Here is a 20,606-nt window from a genome sequence, read left to right on the forward strand (position 1 = left end):
TTCTTGTTCCTTCTCTTAGCGGAGACAGGCGGATGGGTATCTGTGGTTGGCCAGTGCCATGCTAGACCCCTGGACGTGGTTATGGTTATGATATGGTTAATAAGCATGGGGTGGGCTCCAGGCAAAAATGGCTTGAATTCGGCTCCAACATTTGTGAGGCGTGTGCTTCAACCAGGCACTGGACTTGTCTGAGCCTCGATTTCCCTATCTGTGAATTGGAATAATCCCGCCTCACCAGGCTGTGATGGATCTGTGCATGGAGCTCAAACCATTGTCATGAAATGGTTTATGGGTAGGCCTGTGAACAGAGTAGGAGTGTGATAAGGACATTCAGAGTCATTAGGGTGTCTCATCATCTTTGTAAATCTCACGTATGTTAACAAATCAGGACCTATAGCGCAGGAAGGAAGAGAGGAGAGCGTGGAACTCTGTAGAGACTTTCTATTCAGAAAAGATCCAGGCCAGTGAGGGTTGAGGAAGAGCAGCAGGTAGTGAAAGAAGTCTGAGGAAGCAGGCCAGGAAGCTGACATAAACTGTGTTTGGAGGGAGGTGGTTCCAGCATGCCCTTACTCCTGATGGCCACTTTTTACGGGGCAGCAAGGCCTGGGAGTGTCGGGCGAGGGAGGGCAGCTGTAGAACACAGAGTCTCTGGATGTTCTGTTGGGGACAAGACAGACAGAATTTCCATATGGTGTGATACTATGCCAAAAATCATATTTTAGAAGAATACATGGTTACAAGGGGAAATGTGCATACCATGTTAAGTTAAAAAGCAATGAGGATATTGCAATTTTGTAAAACAAGTATATGTCTGTATATGTGGAGAGGAAAACACCTGGAAAAATATCCACACTCAAATCATAGCTGTTTCAACGTTGTGGTGTTACTGACGATTATGCGTTTGTCCATTTTCTATGATAAATACACATTACCTAACAATAATGCCATGCAGTGATTTTTTTGGTAAAGACTTCCAGGGGACTTGGGATCCAGGGGCATGCAGGGCAGGAACGGGGAAATGCGGGCGACAGGGAAGGCCCTCACCCTGCCCAGACTCCTGTCGCCCTGCCCTGCTGCCCCAGAGGCTCACGTCGCGCCCCTGCTTCCCCAGGAATGTAGTAACCCGTGCTGCAATGCCTCCAACTGCACCCTGAGAGAAGGGGCGGAGTGTGCCCATGGATCCTGCTGCCACCACTGCAAGGTAAGGGGCCCTCTTCCCCCTGCCCGGGGTCTGACCTGGAACCCAAAGCTCAGCTGGGGGTGACGGCTGGGATGCAGGCTCCATCCTGGGGAAGTGACGGCATCAAAGTTGGAAAGGCCCTGTGAACAAAGTTTACTCTTTCTTCCACTGGGCCTTGCTGAGTTGACATCATCCCAGGGGGCTGTGACTCCTGGGAGATGGGAGATTTCTTTTTAAAAGAAGAAGTGTCCTGAGAGAGTAGGTTTGGTTTTATTTGGAGCTTATAATAATAATCATCATAAATTTGATCAAGATTAGTGGACCTCTTATTAGATGCCAAGCACTGTGTGGAAAATTTTATATATGTCATCTCATTCAGTCTTCACAAAAGTCCATGAGATGTATATTATTATCCTCCATTTAAGATGAGGAAGCTGGAGCTCAGAGGGGATAAGTGACCTTTCCAGGATCACACAGCCGGAAAGGGGCTAACCCAGGTTTCCCTGACTCTGGAGCCCATGCTCTTAATATTGATGTGGAAGATATGACCACAGGTTTTACTATTAGCCTACAGTCTCTTATCCACGATTTGGAAATTCAGAAAGTTCTAAAAACTGAAAAAAATTTTTTTTAACTCATTTGGCTACAAAATTTGACCTGAATTGCCATGAGACTAATTATAGACTTTAAAAAAAACCATACACACACACAGACTTAAAGTGAACATTTATATTTCTTTGCAGAAATATTAATGTGTTTGATTATAAAGTGTAATCCCAGGCCTTGCTGGGGGCTTATGTAATATACATGTGTGGTGTACATGTGTATATACACATATGTGCACACATATGTATACTGTCTGCCTTCTGAAATCTGAAAAGTCCGAAGCCCATCTGGCCCCAAGGTTTTGAATAGGAACTGTGGACCTGTGCTCCACCTGCCACTTGCTGAGTGCTCATTATGTGCCAGATATTGTTCACATGTTTTATTCAAACTCATGCCTTCTAGCAACCCCACGAGAGGGTTGTTATCCCCATTTATGGGTGCGTGAATACAGAGAGGTTAAGAAGCTGCCCCAGACCCCGCTGCTGGTTAAGGAGCTGGGATTTGAACCCAGGCAGGCTGGCTCCAGGGTGAGTCCTCTTCCCCCATCCTGCTCCTGGATGGAGAGATGCATCTGGCGGCTTCCACCTCTACACATTGCCCATGCCCACCCTTGCAACAAGGCTCTGTGCTTTCAGCAAGCTGCTCAGATGGCCCCTTCTCAGCTTGTCTTCTGGGGGGACGTATTGTGGGTGGCGTGAAGTCACTCAGAAGCAAGGGTGAGTGCTATACTCAGACGTAGCTCTCCTTGCCTGGCTCAGGTGAACTAGAACGCCATCTGGTTTGACTCAAGGGCAGACCCGGCGTCCCCCCTGGGAGGCTGTGCTGGGTCGGGTCCTTCGAGTCTCAGACCAAGGCCTGAGAATAAGCATGCAGAGCAGAGTACTCGTCTCGTTCCATCCCAGGATTTCAGTTTGAGTTTCAGAAGGGATTCCCTAGAGAGAAGTGTGTGGGGAAAGATGAGGCTTGGAGTCTGAGGCCTTCAGTGCAAGCCTCGGCTGTGTGATTTGGGGCAGCCTCTTAACCATCATACCCTAGGTTCTTCAACGGTAAAATGGGAAGAGTACTGATAACACTGACCACCCAGAGTGACTGAAAGACTCGAGTGGAAGCTCAGTCTACCATTTGCCCAAGGTGTGCTGTTGATAGGTTACTGCATCTGCAGAATGAGGCAGATAGCAGTGTCTATCTCATGGATGCTGTGAGGATCGCGTGAGACAAATATGTGTAACGTATTCAGCCTGGTGCCTGGCTCAATAATGGAGATGTATTATTGCTAAAGTGCTTTGTAAGTTCAAAGATGTTGTGTGAATGCTAGTTTAGTGTGTGTGTGTGTATCCACACATGGGTATACATGTAGATGTTTAGGGGTGAATGTGTACTTATATTTGTATTGTATTTGCAGATGTATATTTGCAAATGGGTCTGTATGTTTGCATATGTGAGTTTGTGTATGCCTCTGTGTGTGTGTATGTCTGTATCTGTGTGTATGTATTAGTGGGGCTGACTCTTCTGCTATTTACTAACCATGAGACTTTGGGTACATTGCTTAACCTCTTTGAGCCTCAGGTCTCATCATCTATAAAACAGAGATAATTACGTTACATAGGACTATCATGAAACTAACTGAATTAATATTTGTACTGGGCACTTAAATGGGAGCTCCATAAAAATATTATTTAATTATTAAAGGACTTAGTAAACTGTAAATAGTTGCATAAATATTATTTCTAACCTACTTCTTAAGACTGCTATGAAGAGGAAGTGAGTTAGTATTTTGAAAACACCTTGAAAACTCATAAGTCACTATTCATATTAGAAGGTTGACGATGGTTTGAGCGAATGAGGTCATGTAAAAAGTGCTGCGAAATAATGGTAATGGGAAATGCTGTTCCACGAGAGTGATGCTCATGAGGATTGAGGGCAGGTAGGAGGTTGACTGTTTTTCCTCGCCTTCCTCGGTTCAGCTGCTGGCCCCAGGCACCCTGTGCCGGGAGCAGGCGCGGCAGTGTGACCTCCCGGAGTTCTGCACGGGCAAGTCTCCCCATTGCCCCACCAACTTCTACCAGATGGACGGCACCCCCTGCGAGGGTGGCCAGGCCTACTGCTACAACGGCATGTGCCTCACCTACCAAGAGCAGTGCCAGCAGCTGTGGGGTCCTGGTAAGTGCTCTGCTGCCCCCCCGCCCCCCGCCCCCCTATGGCCGAGCCAGCCTCCCCTTTCAGGCACTCGGGGTAGCTTAGAATCTTGGCTTCAAAACAGCATCTCCAGGTACTACCCTTGACTCAGGGTAGACTTTCAGAGAGAGGCAGTGGACAGTGTTCTTCCCAGTCCCTTGATGCTTTAAGTTCTCAGAGTGGGTAGGTGGACAAGAGTAATGCAAAAGAAAAATGGGCAGAGGATGGAGCCAGAAAAGGAAATGCAAGTGGCCCTTAAGCTATGAAAGGATGTTTACCCTCACTCGTATTAAGTGAAAGCAAATTATAACTACTATGAGATGGGATTTTTCATATATTGGATTGGCAAAGACTGAAGAGTTAATATAATAATGGTACTATAATTGCAATAACAAGAACAATAATATAGTGTTTTTGGAAAGTGTGGGGAAGAAATAGATACAACCCCTATAGTAAGTAATTTGGAGATATCAAAATTTTAAATGCCGTTAAATTGGACCCATCCATTCCACTACTTAGGAATGTATCTTACCTGTATTTGCACAATAATGTAAAGATAGATTTGCAAGGATATTCACTGCAGCATTGTTAGTTATAGCAATAACAACCCTATATGTCCTTCAGTAGGGGCTGCTTAAATTAATTCTAGCATATCTGTACGGTGGAACGTAATGCAGCTGAATGAAAGAAGGAGGCAACTCTGTGTGTACTGAATAAAATCATTCCTACAATAAATTAGGTGAAAAAATACAAGATGCAGAACAGTGAATAGGATATGCTGCCATTCTTTATTAGATTCTCTCTGGAAGATGCATTGTTAATTATGATTGCTTCTCTAGGGGGTAGGGAAGTAGGAACTGGAACGGCTAGTTGGAAAAATTTCCAAGACAGACTTTATTTCTTTAAAATTTTGTACACGTATTGCCTATTTTTAAAATTCCTGAAGTAGGACAGGGCTCCTTCATTAGAGAGAAGGCTCAGCACACAGACCTCCCACAGATATGAAACCTCAATAAGATATACGGGACTGATATAAAACCTTCTATGAGTAGGTCTTGAGAAGATGGGAGTGGAATAACCTCATGGGGGTGCAGGAAGAAAAGGCTGAATGTTCCCTCCCCCGAAACTTTCTTCCCCTCGTCATTTTACCAAGGGCTAGCTTTGTCCTTTGGGGGCTTCTGACTTCTACTAAAGTTGGCTAGTGTACTGATAAATGTTTCTTACCCACCCAGGAGCCCGGCCTGCTCCTGATCTCTGCTTCGAGAAGGTGAATGTGGCAGGGGACACCTTTGGAAACTGTGGGAAGGACATGAATGGGGAACACAAGAAGTGCAACATGAGGTGATGACCATAGGGAAGACCCCGTGAGATGAGGGGTGAGCTCTGTCCTCACTTCTCCCTAGCCCCACAGCTTGGCTGGCCCCAGAGCTGGGCCTTTCAATAATTTGGTTGTAGTCAGTGATCTATTCCAGGCCCGTTGTTGGACAATGCATCATTCAGCCCCAAAGAAGTCAGAGGGAGGGTGTGGATGGGAATGCTTCCCGGAAACCTGGTCAGACTTCCTTTTGGGACCTTCTTACAGTAGGGCAGGGAATCAGCCCCCTTGGGTCATTTCTGCAGGGTGCTAATTATACCTTCATCTGAATAGCCCATCATTGATTCACTCATCCACTCATTCGTTCATTCATTTCAGCCAACCATTCATCCATCCATCCATCCATCCACCTACCCAGCCATCCACTTAGCTTATCTATTGAGTATTTACGACATGCCAGAAACCATGCTGAGTACATGGAACTTTTAATTAACAATACGGTGTAGTGTGATAATAGAGATGTGGAGAGAGCCACCCAACTCAATCTTAGTGAGCTGAGGTGGTTTCCCAAAGGAAGTCATGCCTAAGCTGAGATCTGGAGAAATTATCTAGTTGAACAGGGTGGGGAAAGGTGCTAGTACATGGGAGAGTGTCCAAGGCAGAAAGATCAGTAGAGAAAAGCTGGTGGTCAGAAGAACTGATAACAATTTGATATAATGTATAGTGCTGGGGAACAATGCAGAGGGAGCTGCTGAAAAATGAGCCTGGATAGTTAAGCAGGGACCAGATCATGAAAAGTCTTGAATGCATGGCTAGGGGAGTTTGGAATGTGGCTTGAGAGCAGTTTGGAAATTAGATTCCAAAAGGGCAAGACTGGACACAGGGAGATCGGTTTCCCGGTGTCCAGGTGAGAGAGGATGGTGGGGTGAATTAGGGTAGATATACAGGAGGGAAGATTGACAGAGCTTGAAAATTCCTTGAACCCAAGAGTGAGGGAGAATGGGGAGTTGGGGGTGATACCAGGCTTCTGGCTGGAGCACCTTGGTGCATGATGGTGCAAGGATCATTAGGGGACACGTTTCTCAGTTCGGGTCATTGTCCTTACAAGTGAAGAGGACTTCCCAAGGCCAACTCTCTGGCCTAGATCTGCTTAGGGACAACAATCCTATTTCCTTCCCATGATCTAAGTCCACATGAGGTCTCTCCTGGTGGGTCCCTAGAGGAAATTCGTTGCCCCCTCGCCCCTTCCCCATCCAAGCCTGCTGTCCTGGTCAAGAGAAACTGAAGCTCTTCCCCCCAGCTCTTCCTCTGCCTCTGATTCCACCTCCTTCTCTCCCTCTCCTGGGCCCAGAGATGCCAAATGTGGGAAGATCCAGTGTCAGAGTAACGAGGCCAGACCCTTGGAGTCCAACGCAGTGCCCATTGAAACCACCATCACCATGAACGGGAGGCAGATCCGATGCCGGGGCACCCACGTCTACCGAGGTCCTGAGGAGGAGGGTGACATGCTGGACCCAGGCCTGGTGATGACTGGGACCAAGTGTGGCTACAACCATGTGAGTCTCTTCCTCCAGCCTCCCTCAGGGGCTGGGCTGTAGAGGGCAGTGATTGGGAATTGTGAGCTCAGGAGGGAGGAGGCCTGGGCTCGAATCGTACCTTCCCCAACCTCTCTGTGCCTCAGTGGCTTCCTTTATAAAGTGTGTTGGTAATAGCAAGCAGCCACCCCATAGAATTGTTATAAGGATTAAATGAGATAATCCCTGTAAACCATTTAGACTGGCTAGCTATTATCACAATCATCCTCATCATTAATTATCATATGAATTAAGAAATGGACTCCTCTAGGAATCAGGAAAGCCCAGGGGAAAATAGTGGTACCTATCTCAGAGTGAACTATGAAAATGAAATTATAAAAAATATATGAAGCACTTGGTATGGTACTTGGCACAGAGTAGACTGCTGTCATCATCATCATTATTTTTAAGTATAATATTAAAATTAGTGCATGTCAATATACAATTAAATAATTAACATATAACCAACAGTAGTAATGTAGAATGTAATAACACATATATATTATATTATTAAGTATAATGTTTTAACAATATAATATTTGTTGTTTTCTCCCTAGTCACAAAAATAATAGCAGAATTTAGTTAACTACTGTCCTGCCCTTGGCTTTTTAGGTTGTCACTGTAATAAATAACCTGAAGGGGGCTGCCTTTTTGAGTCCCATATGTTCTAAGTGCAAAACCCCAGTCTCCTGATTGCCAACAGTGTTCCTTCCATTGTACTGACGGTTCGGTTTCTTCCCCACTGCAGATTTGCTTCGAGGGGCAGTGCAGGAACACCTCCTTCTTTGAAACGGAAGGCTGCAGCAAGAAGTGCAATGGACAAGGGGTATGTGTGCCCAGGGTCCTGGGGCCCCACCTTGCTGGTGTCGATGGGAGCAGGCCCTATGGGAGGCCAGAGCTCTCCAGGGTGCTGATGCCTCCGCCCTTCCCTCGTTCCAGGTCTGCAACAACAACCAGAACTGCCACTGCTTCCGGGGCTGGGCCCCGCCCTTCTGCAACACGCCCGGCCTGGGGGGCAGCATCGACAGCGGGCCCATGCCCCCTGAGAGTGAGTTCTTGGCCTGCTCTGGGCCTCTGCCCACATTTGTGAGGAGAGTTGGGTGCTGTGGGGGCAAGTGGCATGTTGGAGAGAGATGAGTCAGCTCCGTGATCCTGATTTTGTAGATAAGAGAATAAGAAAAAGAGGGGCTGAGTGGGAGGAGTGGCTGAGGCTAGCAGCCTGGCGTGGGGGCTCAGATCAGTAGCTATTTCTCTGTCCTTTCTGCTGAGGAGGGTGAACCTGCTTAGAAAGAGAAAGATTAAGAGAGTCTGTAGGTTATTGAATAATTGCATCCTTTTTTGGGGGGTAGGTTGGCGATTAGTCCTTCTCGGCCACTTAAAAATAATCATGAACCTGGGGCAAATTATAGTGGTTCAGATTCCCTTGAATAAACAAAGCTTAAAATGGGGAACCAGACACTAAGAAAATTTTAGTTTTTTAGTGGAAATCTCATGAATTCTAACGCTTTGCTTTCTAAGCTTTTAAAAAAAATAGTAGCAAAGTATTTTTTTTAACAAAATCCTTCAAGGAAGAAACCCCAATATATAAAAGTGTGTCACTGGTATATATATATTTTGTATGTTAGATTGATAATTCGTGAGAACATTGGGGCAGCTTTGATGAAACCAAATGTGAAATTGTAGATTATGTGTGACAGTTCTAGTCTTAGGTCAGTCTAAGTCCCTCAGTGTTTTGTGTTGGTTTCTTTGTGTCTAGGAAAACTATGATTTAGGCTGAAAAGTAGTGATAAATAATAATAGAGCTGGAACTCTTTGCCCTGAAAGGGACTCTCTTCAATTAAACAGAAGTGGCTGGAGAAATTTTATTATGTGGTGTGCACAAAGCAAATTGACCTACCTATTTAAGCTAATATTAGTGGTTTCTCAGTGGTACATAATATGTGTTTTTTATTATAATTTTAAGTTAAAATAAGTAATACAAATTAAGTGCAAATCAAATATCTGAAGAAGAATTAGGAGTACGTGGTTTGAAATCCACAGCCCAGACTGCTTCTAAATCTCTCACTTCGGTTCTGTTTCTGGAAGGTGTTGGTGCTGTGGTAGCTGGAGTGTTCACAGCTATCTTTGTGCTGGTGGCCCTTATGCTGATGTACTACTGCTGTAGACAGAACAACAAACTGGGCCACCTCAAGCCCTTGGCCCTCCCTTCCAAGTTGAGGCAACAGTTCAGGTATGATGGGGTACCATGAAGGACTTGGGGTCCTCTATGGATCATAAAGCTTTCTGTAAGCAATACCTGGTAAAAAAGTTGTGTTGGTGGATCTAATTCAAGGAAGGCAAATGCAAGGTACACACTCCCCTCCCCCATCTGCTATGCTCCATGACCATGGCAGACCTTGCTGGATGGTTTTATTATAAGTTCGCCCTACTGAGCCTGGTCATCTCTTCAGAGTCCTTCTCAGCAGAATGTTCCCAACCAATTCAAGTTGGAGTATGAAATGAAATCGATTTGCCATCCTTTATCGAATTTATTTGCTCCCCATCCAGGATACTGAGGCAACAGAGAATGACTGAGTAGCCCAAGTCAATCACAGGTGTCGCTGGACATCAGCTCAAGACAAAGACTAACTTTTTTTTAAGCAGTTCATTGCTTTGGATGTTGATGATGTGTAGGCCCTGAGTCCTCTATTAAATTACACTTGTTGTGGAGGGGATTTTAAATCCCAGGTCTTTCTGGATCTATGCCTGAGGGGAATTGGTTGATGGCTGGTGACATCCTTATGTCTCCGTGGGGGAGAAAGTTCTTAAAGGGGCAAAGAGAAGGTGCTGAGGAAAACTCTGCTGCGTAAAGGCCAACTCCCTTTCCTTGAGAGCTCTCCATTGGCCATGCGCTATCTCCATACCTAGGGAGCTGGGGTTTAGGAGGACCCATCCTGCTTCCTCCGGAGCAGACCTGGGGAAGATTTAGCTGCTTCTTGGCTGTGCTTGGGTCAGAGGGAACTCAAGACACTGACCCTCGATGAAAATGCCCCCTTCCTCCTCTTCCCCCATTCCTTGTTCCCAGTTGTCCCTTCAGGGTGTCTCACAACAGTGGAACTGGCCATGCCAACCCAACATTCAAGTTACAGACCCCTCAGGGCAAGCGAAAGGTAAGGATTTGCACTGTTGAACTTTACTGTTTTTCTTTTATCCCTCAGGACCCTTCTGGATTTTTCTAAGAGCCCCTGTGGCCTATGGGATTGGTAATAAAAGCCACTTTCTTAGCTTGAGAGACATTCTGTTGGTTCTGACATCCCCTAATAACTTTAAAGGTTGCATTGACCTCTGGGGTCCTGGGGATCTAAGAGGCCAGCTTGTCCTCCTCTTGGCCTCTGGTCATCTCAGTGAGACACACAAGGGCCCCCCTGAGGTTTTAAGTGCATCGAGGGTTCCTGTGTCTCAGTCATTCCTTGTCTTATGTATCCAGGTGACCAACACCCCTGAAACCCCACGGAAGCCCTCACAGCCTCCTCCCCGGCCCCCTCCGGACTATCTGCATGGCGGGACCCTACCTGCACCATTGTCAGCGCACCTCAGCAGGGCTGCCAGGAACTCCCTCGGGGCTGGGTCCCAAGTCGAGAGGAGCGAGTCATCCAGGAGGCCTCCTCCAAGCCGGCCAGTGCCCCCTGCACCAAACTGCATTCTCTCCCAGGTAAGTGGACTCTTGGAAACCCTAGGCTGGGGGTGTTGCTTTTAAGGCCACTGCAGCGGAGAATGACAGATGACTTACTGAGTCATGAGCTGACCGCCTTTCCTGCATTCTGGCAAATGTGGGGGTCGCACAGAAGGTAAGGGTGATGAGCATGGGGAGATACACTCCCTGGGCAGCCCCTAAACCACAGAGGATTTCCTCCCTGGTTGGCCTATTATGCATCCTTAGGTCTCCTCTTAGATGCCACCCCCCCTGAGGAGCCTTCTCTGACACCTAAGCCTGAGTTTGGTGCCCCTGTGCTTCTCTCATCATAGTACTTATCCCACCGAATTGTACCTATTGGTGTCTTCCACTAGGCGGGAAGTCTGACTGAGGAGGGTACTGTGATGCCATGCTCATTCGAGGAGCAGGGGCCTCTGGGAGGTGTGAATGGGGTCTGGCTGTACACCCTCGCGGTGACTGGTGTTCGTTGGAAGCAGAACCGCGCTGCTCAGCAGCCTGTTCACCTGGCATGTCTGTGCTCTGACTGCTCCAACTGTACCTTGTGGCAGAAATTCCCACACCGCAGACACAGATGTTTCCAGGGTGGCATCGGGGTCCAGGGCAGTGATCAGGTGTGGTGCCTTCCGGAGCTGGCCTGCATGTTTTGGGTGTGACCCCTCAAGTGGGAGAGGGGACTTGCTCATTTTCCTGCTGTGACTGCTTTTCTTGGGTATGGTCCAGAGGGCTCCACTGGGGCCCAGGCTGACCCTAAAGACTATAGAGTTGGCACCAGCTCTGGAAGGTCCCTCGGACATGGAGCAGTGTCACAGTTCAGCAGAGTTGAGAGCATCAGGTTTGGTTCTCTGATGATGTGAAACCTCCACTCTCCCATTTTTCTCATCTGGGGCAAGAGTGGGATAGAAAAATCCATGCAGAAAGGGAGGGCAAAGACTAACAGGGAGAGTGGAGACGGCGGGAGAAAGGGAAAAGAGCAAGAGGAGTAGAGAGAAGAGAAGAGGAGATGGAGAGTGTGTTAGTCTGCTCGGGGGGCCGTAACAAAGTACAGATCTTGACTTATGATGGGGTTATGTCCTGATAAACCCATCATAAATTGAAAATATTGTAAATCGAAAATTCACGTAATACACCTAACCTACTGAACGTCATAGCTTAGCCCAGCCGACCTTAAATGTGCTCAGAATACTTACATTAGCCTACAGTTGAGCAAAATCGTCTAACACAAAGCCTATTTTATAATAAAGTGTTGAATATCTCATGTAGTTTGTTGAATCCTGTACTGAAAGTGAAAACCAGAATGGTTGTCTGGGGACAGAATGGGACCAGTGTATCGGTTGTTCACCCTCGGGATTGCGCGGCTACCTGGGAGCTGCGGCTCGCTGCCTCGCCCCGGCATCACGAGGGAGTATCCTATCACATATCTCTAGCCTGGGAAAAGATCAAAATTCAAAATTTGAAGTATAGGTTCTAATGAATGCATATTGCTTTCCCCCATTGTAAAGGCGAAAAATCCTAAGTCGAACCATCATAAGTCAGGGATCATCTGTACCAGACTGTGAGGCTTAAACAACAGAAACGTACTTTCCCATGGTTCTGGAGGCTAGAAATCCAAGAGCAAGATGTCAGTAGGTTTGGTTTCTTCTGCGGCGCCGTCCTTGGCTTGCATACGACCATCTTCTCCCATGTCCTCATATGGTCCTTCTTTGGTGCATGTGTGCCACAGTGTCTCTCTGTGTGTCCACATTTCCTCTTCTTAGAAGGACACCAATGAGATTGGATTAGGGCCACTCTAATGGCCTCATTTTAACTTAATCAGCTCTTTAAGGGCCCTGTCTCCAAATGCAGTCGCGTTCTGAGCTACTGGGGGTCAGGGCTGCAACATATGAATTGCGGTGGAGGGATATAGTTCAGCCCGTACTGGAGGGAAAGGAGAGGAAGGGAGTAAGAGAGGAGAAAGCCACCATGTAGAGGCAAGGGTGTAAGGGGAGAGCAGAGGTGCAGGGGGAGGGAGGGCGGGAGGAGCAGCCTTTTTAGACCTTTATTCCTGAAAAACCCACTCTGGAGACTTGTTCACCAAAGATGGTGTCAGTGTCACCCCAAGGAGCCAAGCAGTAGCCAGGGGGGCACCGGGGGTAGTGGAATCCAGCTGTGGGGAGAAATTCTGATGCTCCATGTCCTGCCCTGACTCCTGCTCTCCCTGGTGGCTGCTGGCTGGAACCAGAGCACAGAAGGCTTCCAACCAGTGGCAGGCATCCCAAAACACAGATCCCAAGCACAGTTTCTCCTGGGCCCCGGGGCCCGGACAGGGGTTTCTCTGAGGACAGGCTGCAGGGATTAGATCTGGGCAGCTGCCTTCTTCCTCAGAACCATTCCAAGAAGCAAGTTATTGCTACCCTCATTTTCTCGCCGGGGTAGCTGAGTCTCACAGGGTTGGAGGGACTAACCCATGATTGCAGTTTGTAAGTGAGGAGTCAGGACTTGAACCCAGGTCTGACTCCAAACCCTTCACCGCCTGCCTGCCGGGTCCTGGCTCAGACCCTGGGATCTCGAGCTGAGTGAGATGCCATCTTGCCGTGGGGTCCTGCACCCTCTCTGGAGCTCAGCTCCCCCACCTCCTGGTTGAGTGACATGCACCACCCTGCAGAGGTGGTGGGTGAAGCTTTGTAACCTCTTCTGTTCTCTATAAATGTGTATGAGCATCTCCTCTGTACCAGGCAGCACTAAGCAAAACAGATGCCATCGCCGCCTCGCGGAGCTCACTTTCTGCTGGGGAAGAGACTCAGATACATGTGGTTACCATAGTGATCAGTGCTATGAAGGAGAGCTTCAGAAAGAAAATTACAGGGGGACTTTACCTAGTCTGGGAAATTCAGGAAGGCATCCCTGAGGAGGTAATGTTTGTGCTGAGACATGAGGCATGAGCAAGAGTTAGCAGGAAAGAGCTTTCTTGGTCCAGGGACCTGCTGGTGTGGAGGTTTAGTGATGGGAGAGAGGCCCACACGTGGAAGGAACTTCAAGGCCCAGGTGCCTGGGGGCCGAGGAGCTTTGAGCTAAGGCTGGAGAGCCCAGGGGCCAGGCTGTGCCACAGGCCTTGGTCAGGGCTTCGGTCTCATTCCATGGGAAGGGGATAGTGGTGGGGCATGGGTGATGTGATCAGATTTACCATTTACAAGGATCGTGCTTTGGGCTGCCTGTTAGGCAGCAGGGAGGCACAGTGCCTGGGAGGGGCCCATAGATGTGTCTAGGGCTGTGAGCTTTCTGTGTTTTGACCTGGGTGGCGATTACATAGATATATTTACTCTGGGGTAATTTATCCACTTGTATGTTTATGATTCGTGTTTTTATATGTACATTACACTTCAATTAAAAAATAGTTTTGAAAAAGGAACAGCTCACTCTAGCAGCAGTGCGAATTACTGATCGGAGGGGCATGAGACTGGGTGCTCGGACATACTGGTTAGAAGGTTTAAACGGTGTCCAGAGGAGAGCTGATGGTAGCTTGGAGCCGGAGGGGGCAGGGGTGATGGGGCGAAGCTGGTGAGAGATGTGTAGAAGAGAAAATAGACGAGACTTGGGGAACAGTTGCTGATGGGGATTGGCAGGAGAAGACCCTGCCCCCATCCCCACCACAGTGACTGGCTTGTGCAGCCTGTGTGATGAAGGTGCGGTCCCCTGAGGAAGGAAGCAATGGGCTGGGGGGGGGGGGGGTTCAGAGACTGTTCCTCCCTCTGGAAAACAGTGCTGGGTGAGGCCCCTGGTCCAGCAGAGCTGGGTCATAGCAGGTGTGGCCTGCGGCAGGGTGCTGCTCCCGGAGGCCCAGTGTTGCCATGTTGATAAGGCTCCTGTCTGGATACACCTCCCCCACCCAGTAGCTCACTTTGCACAGCAAGCAGCTGAGGGAGCACAGCATTTCCCAATTGTAGCCTGACATCTGCACCCAGCTGTTTCTTCCCTTGGAAGGTCTCTGTCCTGGCCTCCAGAGACCACCGCCATTTGGCCATTTGGCTGTTGTCTGGGCTGGAAGGGTGGGGGATCCCATTGTCCTCTGGGGAAGGGATGGAGCTGGAGAATATGTCTTTTGGTGACAAGAATCTGCTGCTCTTCTCTTCTCTGAGCTTTAGTTTCTGCTTTCAGCTTACTGATGGCCGAGAAGCTTCTTGCAGAAAATCCCAGTTCTTTGATTTGCTCCCGCCCTCTCCACATGCTTGCCTTTTGGTCATTTTTGTGCTTGTTAGTGACCCACTCAAGAAGGGGAACAATCAAGGACAGCAGGCGGAGCTCCCACCTATCGAACTGGCTTCTCTTACACCCCACCAGCTTGGGGATCTGCGAGTCGTGGCACAGTCCACTCTTCCCCCCTTCAATATGTTTTTTGATCACAGAAGAAATACGTATTTTAAAAATTTTGACTAGCACAGAAACTTATTTATTCAACTAATATGTGTTGAGTGTTTGCCTATATACCAGGCACTGTTCTAGAAGCTTGAGCTGTATCAGTGAGCCAAAGAGACAAGGACCCCAGCCCCTGCTTCTGGTCTAGTGTGGGATGGAGAGGCAGAAAATACGAAATAAGTAAATTGTATAGTATGTGGAAGAGGATGAGTGATTTATTAAAAAAAAAAAAAAAGTAGATTAGGATACAGGGGTCTGGGAATGCTGAGTGCCAGGGTTGGGGTGTTGTAATTTTAAATAAGGTGGTCAGGGAAGGTCGTATTGAGAAGGTGACAGGACATGAAGGGGATATAAAAATCTAAAGGGAAGAATCCCCATTAATTGTGCCACCCATAGACAAGCAGTGTGAAAAAACGCATTTTCTTCTTTTCTAAATTTTATTTGTGCAAGTAATACACATTTATGCTCTCCTTAAAAAACTTGAATGTTCACCTGGGCAGCGCCCCCATGCCCAATCCCTAGCCTCTGTTAGCACTTTGGTCTGTGTCCTTCCCGGCGTCCTTCTGTAGTTTACGTTTACGTGGGGTGGGGGTGCATGGTGACTTATTTTACCTAAACCTCAACCATTTGAGCTTCAGCTTACAGTGAGGCTGGCTCCTCTTTCCACATCAGCACATATCAGCCTACTTCATTCTTTTTAAATGCTGCATCATACATCACTGTATAATTTTAGTAATTTGTCTATTGATGCAAATGTTGGTTATTTATCATTTCTTTTGCTGTCACAAATAGTGCTGCAAGGGACATCCTTGCAGTTTCATTTTCATGCCCTTGTGCAAATAGTTCTTTAGCATGGGTAATAGGAAGTGGAATTATTAGATAGAGAATGATCGTTTCTAATTTTAATAGATACTGCCAACTTGCTCTCCAAAACGGCTTTTTCTTGAGCATGTGCACACACACACAATTTCTTTTTAAATGGGACCCTGTAGTAAATCCCTTTTCTCATCTCATTTTGACCCATAATATATTGGGAACATTTTCTTGTGAACAGGCCCCTCTGGCCTTTGAGTCAGGCTTGTGGCTTTCTCCGCAGGATTTCTCCAGGCCTCGGCCACCCCAGAAGGCGCTCCCAGCTAACCCAGTGCCAGGCCGCAAGAGTCTGCCCCGGCCGGGTGGCACCTCCATACTGCGGCCCACTGCCGCTGACCCTCAGCAGTCCCGGCCTCTGGTAGCACCTGCTCCAAAGGTGAGTCTGCGGAAGCCCTCGGGGTAAAAGCTGGGGCCGGAGAGCTCCATGGGGCAAGAATGTGGTTGAGCAAACAAACCAATTCATGCTTCTTGTTGTAGGTAGGGCTGAGCTTCCAGAACAAAAGCCAAGGACAAGCAAACATTTAGCGTTCCTTGGTTCCTGCCTGACTGTCTTAAATTGGCAATAGGGTTTTTGGTTTTGTGTGAAAAGTGACACTTAGGAGCCTGAGCTACAGTGGCTTCAAACTTGGATCTTCAACTGTGCAGCTGAGTGGCCCTGAGCAAGTCACTTTCTTGAGTCTCAGTTTCCTTATCTATAAGGAGGCAATAAGAAGCAGCCATAACCAGCTCCATCAGGTTGCTGTGAAGTCAAAGCAGTCAATTATATATGAACTGCTGGCCTATGCTAGGCTGCACACAAATGGCCCCTCTTATTACCTCTTCTGTGGGGCTGACATATTCTCAGGCTGCCAGTCCTGGGAATTGGGGCAGAGGGGAGGGGGTGAGGAAGTGTGGCTAACTGCCCTATGTTCCCACAAGGCCCTAGGAAATCTGTGGACTAAGCTGCAGCTTTGGGGCGGGGGGGAAGGGGGAATGGCTCATCAGCTCAGGGTAGGGGCACCACCATGCCTCTCACTGTAGGGTTGATGATCTGGACAAGCAGACACGTCGACAAACTTCTACGGGAAACCATTCTTCTCAGCTGATGGTCTGTCTATCCTTCCGACCTGTCAAAAGCAAGAGGACAGCTCTCCGTTGATGCCACTGATCAGCATTTGGCTGATGTGTCTCTCTCTCCCTTCTCTTTCTTTCCACAGTTTCCTGATTACAGATCACAGAGGTCTGGGATGATGACTAGCTCGAAAATCTAGACCCATCTGAAAGGGCTTCTCCCTTTCCTTGAGGTTGCTGAACACCATGGAAGATCTGTGACCTCGGAATCTGGAAGAAGCACGTCTGGCCGCCTCCGAGCTCCTCCTCCCCTCCTCCCGGAACCACTGCATCTCCAAATCTCCTTCTTGACTCAGTGCCCCCTTGGCCTCCTTGGAGGCCCAGGAGGACTGCTATCCGATGGTATCTGAGTGTTGTTTTGTGCAATAGACAGCCCCAGGTAGGGAAGGGAGAGCACGGAGGAGGATGAATGGCAGCTTCTCCTCCCACCTCCCTTCAACGGGCCCCTCACCTTAGAGGTGCCAATGGAGATGGTCCAGGCTGTCTGAGCTGGCGAGTCCAGCTGGGAAAAGTCTCTTTTAGTCTTTCAGTCCAGGACTTAGCTTAGAGAAGCCATCCATCCACGTCCTACGGTGGAGGGTACGCATGAGAGCTTTCCATTGCTTCTGTCATCCTCGAAGGTCCCAGGCTAGATAGAGGCTGGGCACTTACCCATCCTTTTTAGCTCTGAGATTGAGAGGAGTCAAAGCAGCCACTGCTGTGGCCCTGCCCAGGGTTTGGGTGAGGTGACAGCTCCCGGCTCTTTGGCTACATGTGAACAAATCAAGTCCCTCCCCCCCAACACCCTCCCAAATCCCTGCATCTCCTTATTCACACGGGTCACTCTGACTCACACAGGTACTATTTGTAGGCCGTGTAGACAGCAGGGGGAGCACCAGGCTTGGGCCTCCTCTGAGCCGTAATGCCAAAGGTGCCACTGTCCACTCTCACCATTCTTGGTTGCCTTCTGTTTTCTCTTCTGCACTTTCCAAGTGCCCTGTGCTTTCGATTTCTCCTTCCCTTCTCTGACCCACCTGATGTGCGATGCTCTGAGAGTGGACCCTCAGCAGTCCTGACTTCCTGGGGACCTGGTGCTTGTGACCCACACGTCAGGGTCCTGCCTCAAGGGTTGGCCACTGGATTTCCTGCTGTGGTTCCCAAGAGTGTTGTCTGGAGTAGACTTGGGCTGTGGGGGCCGTAGCTTTATTTTCCATTGTGTTCGTGACCTCAGCAGGGTGAGAGTCTTCTCCCCTCCTCCCCCACCTAAGTCTGAGTAAGGTCCCCAGGGATGGCCACAGGTGCCATGAAGGAAGCAGATGCCCCAGCCTGTCCCTAGGTCTGGTCAGTGACTTGAGGCAGGATTGTTGCCCTCTGAGCAGAGAGCAGACCTGTCTCTGGAGATCTCTGGAGAAGCAGCAATCCACAGCCCTGATGGGGTGGTCTGAGCTGGGGCCAACCAGGCTTTTTGATTGTCCACGTCCTGGTGTCCTCTCCTCTGGCCACGGCCCTCCTCTGACCCTCACTGAAAGAGAACTTGGAGCAGCCAGGGGATGCCATCCCACGGGCCCCGGCCTCCTGCGGCAGAGAAGGAGGCTGCGTGGTGCTCTGCTAGACAGGATGATTTTCACCGAGTCCCCGGAGACGTTCCCTGGGACTGTCTCCCACCCCCAGAAGGGTGCTGGGCGGCTGGCCCCGCTCCTGCATGAGCAGTCGTTTACTCTTGAAACCTCAAAGCAAAGAAGAGGCTTGAGCTTTTCACTCCCCAGCCACCCCCAGGACGCCCTTACAGTGCTCTGCACACAACAGGTGCTCAATAGATGTTCTGGGGTTTGTAGCCAAGTGGGATATTAGGGATGTGCACCTGGGTACACATGTGGGGTGGATTTAGAACGCTCTCAGGAAACGAGGTTCTTTTCCCTCAGGTAGTGGTGATATTTGCGTCCCTGGGTCTCCCTGACATGGCCCCCGTTGCTCCCCGTAGCTGATCTCCACTCTCTTTGCTGCCTGATTAAGTCAGGGGACAGCCTTCCATCTAAGCGTGCTGCTCCAGATGCCTCAGGCCTCAAGGCCGGGTCCCAGAAAAGTAAAGGTGAAAACACCCCCTTAAAAAATCACCCTTAAACCCAGGCCCTGCCTCACAGAGTTCCTATGGCTTATCCAGCTTTTCTCCCTCACATCAGGAGGTAGGAGGCTCTGAAGTGAAAATGCCACAGCCACCGTGGCTGCATGAGTCTTTTGAATCTGATATCCACCCTCCCTGGAACCACATGGGAAAGAGACCTAGGTTGTTGCTGTTTTCTGTCTTTGTTTTTGTTTTCCATCATTTTTAATACCACCTCCACCCCATGAAATTGTACTGTGAACTGGAAGACGATCGAATTTTTAAAATTTGATAGAGAGTTTTGGCAGCCGGTTCTATTTACTGTTTCACTCCTGGTTCTGTTCAGGAGCCAGAAGTCGCCATTTTGGCAGGCCAAGGAGGCTGCCGGGGAGCAAGACCGGCCATTACAAAGCCCTGTTTCCCTCCTGTGCCCATGTGCTGCTTTGAGGTGACAAATAAAAACAGAGACAGACTTCAGGAAGGAGGGACTTTCTTGGAAAGGATTACTGCAAGACCAGGAGAGGTACTATTACAAGAGGAGCAGGGGGCCATTGCGACAACGCTCAGGGGAGCTGTTGCAAGGTCTGCGAGCATCTCAAAGCTCAGAAGAAAGAGGCCTCTTTTATGGGAAGGAGTGACCTCAGCTAGAAGGAGCCGCATTCAGAGAAGGGAACGTCTTTGTCCTCAGCCTTTCTGAGGAGGGGCTGTATCCTGGCTCAGGGTCGAGTGGGGAGGAGAGACTTAACCACGCCTTGGTGAGTTAACCCGCCCTTTGTTCAGCTGGAGATGTACGTAAATCTTTTTAAAAGTTAACTTAGCCTCCTGCCAGTTTTACAACCCTGGAAATGTTTTTCTTAAGAGCCTGGGAGCCATCTCTGAAATGTAAACCTCAAGGGACCTCAAGGGAGATGGCGCCCCTGTCTTCTGTCTCAGTGGGAGTTTTAGCTAGGGCACCTCCCCCAGGCTGTGGCTACCTGCTTGCCATAGGTTCTTTTTAGCCTTGTTTACTTCTCCCTGTAAAGGAAAAGCCTCTTCTGCCCCAGCTCAGAGATGCTTGCAGATCTTCTGGTCTCTCGTTACAGATCTTAGGGTATTGCAATAGCTGTTCCCTCATCTCTTGCAATAATCCTTTTGAATAAAGACTCCCCTTACCTATGTCCAAATTTGTTCTTATTTAGCAGAGGGTCTGGAAGACTTGCATATTTTACATCGGGGACCAGTTCTAAAGTCAGGGATTGCGTTAAATGTGTGTATAACAGCTCTACTGGACACTCGAGAAAGCCATGGGACTGCCAACTGGAAAGGCGCCCCATCCCTAGGGAAGCTCGCTAAGGAGAGGTTCTGCAGAATCCAAGCCAAGCGCCCCCAAAGTCGCCCTTCCGCGCATCCTCTCAAACCATCCACTGTGTGTACGTATGTGTCTGGGATCCAGGGCAATGTGAATTTTCTTTTTATTTGGGAGATTGTTCATGGAAAACAGATCCTCTTCTCTCTCGTCCACCTATTAATTGTTTACAATATTTGTACATCTATGCAAAATACTTGAATGGGCCATGGTGCCTTTTTTCCTTGTTTGTATTTAATTAAAATAAATTGTCATTTGAGATGTT

The 20,606-nt window shown here is 48.6% G+C and overlaps 1 protein-coding gene across 3 annotated transcripts in view; it reads left to right on the forward strand.

Annotated features, from left to right (window-relative positions):
* The window catches only part of ADAM19 (ADAM metallopeptidase domain 19), an 81,606-nt gene extending 61,000 nt beyond the window's left edge, over positions 1–20,606 (forward strand). For all 3 annotated transcript variants that reach the window (XM_014842714.3, XM_070517146.1, XM_070517147.1), the window contains 11 exons: positions 1,112–1,201; positions 3,751–3,946; positions 5,194–5,302; positions 6,628–6,832; positions 7,599–7,676; positions 7,790–7,898; positions 8,936–9,080; positions 9,915–9,999; positions 10,317–10,541; positions 16,030–16,182; positions 17,003–20,606. In XM_014842714.3, the coding sequence (XP_014698200.1) occupies positions 1,112–1,201; positions 3,751–3,946; positions 5,194–5,302; positions 6,628–6,832; positions 7,599–7,676; positions 7,790–7,898; positions 8,936–9,080; positions 9,915–9,999; positions 10,317–10,541; positions 16,030–16,182; positions 17,003–17,056 (1,449 nt within the window). In that variant the 3' untranslated portion in view covers positions 17,057–20,606. The remainder of the gene's footprint in view (positions 1–1,111; positions 1,202–3,750; positions 3,947–5,193; positions 5,303–6,627; positions 6,833–7,598; positions 7,677–7,789; positions 7,899–8,935; positions 9,081–9,914; positions 10,000–10,316; positions 10,542–16,029; positions 16,183–17,002) is intronic.

This window comes from Equus asinus, chromosome 9, assembly GCF_041296235.1.
Source record: "Equus asinus isolate D_3611 breed Donkey chromosome 9, EquAss-T2T_v2, whole genome shotgun sequence".
Classification (NCBI taxonomy): Eukaryota; Metazoa; Chordata; class Mammalia; order Perissodactyla; family Equidae; genus Equus; species Equus asinus.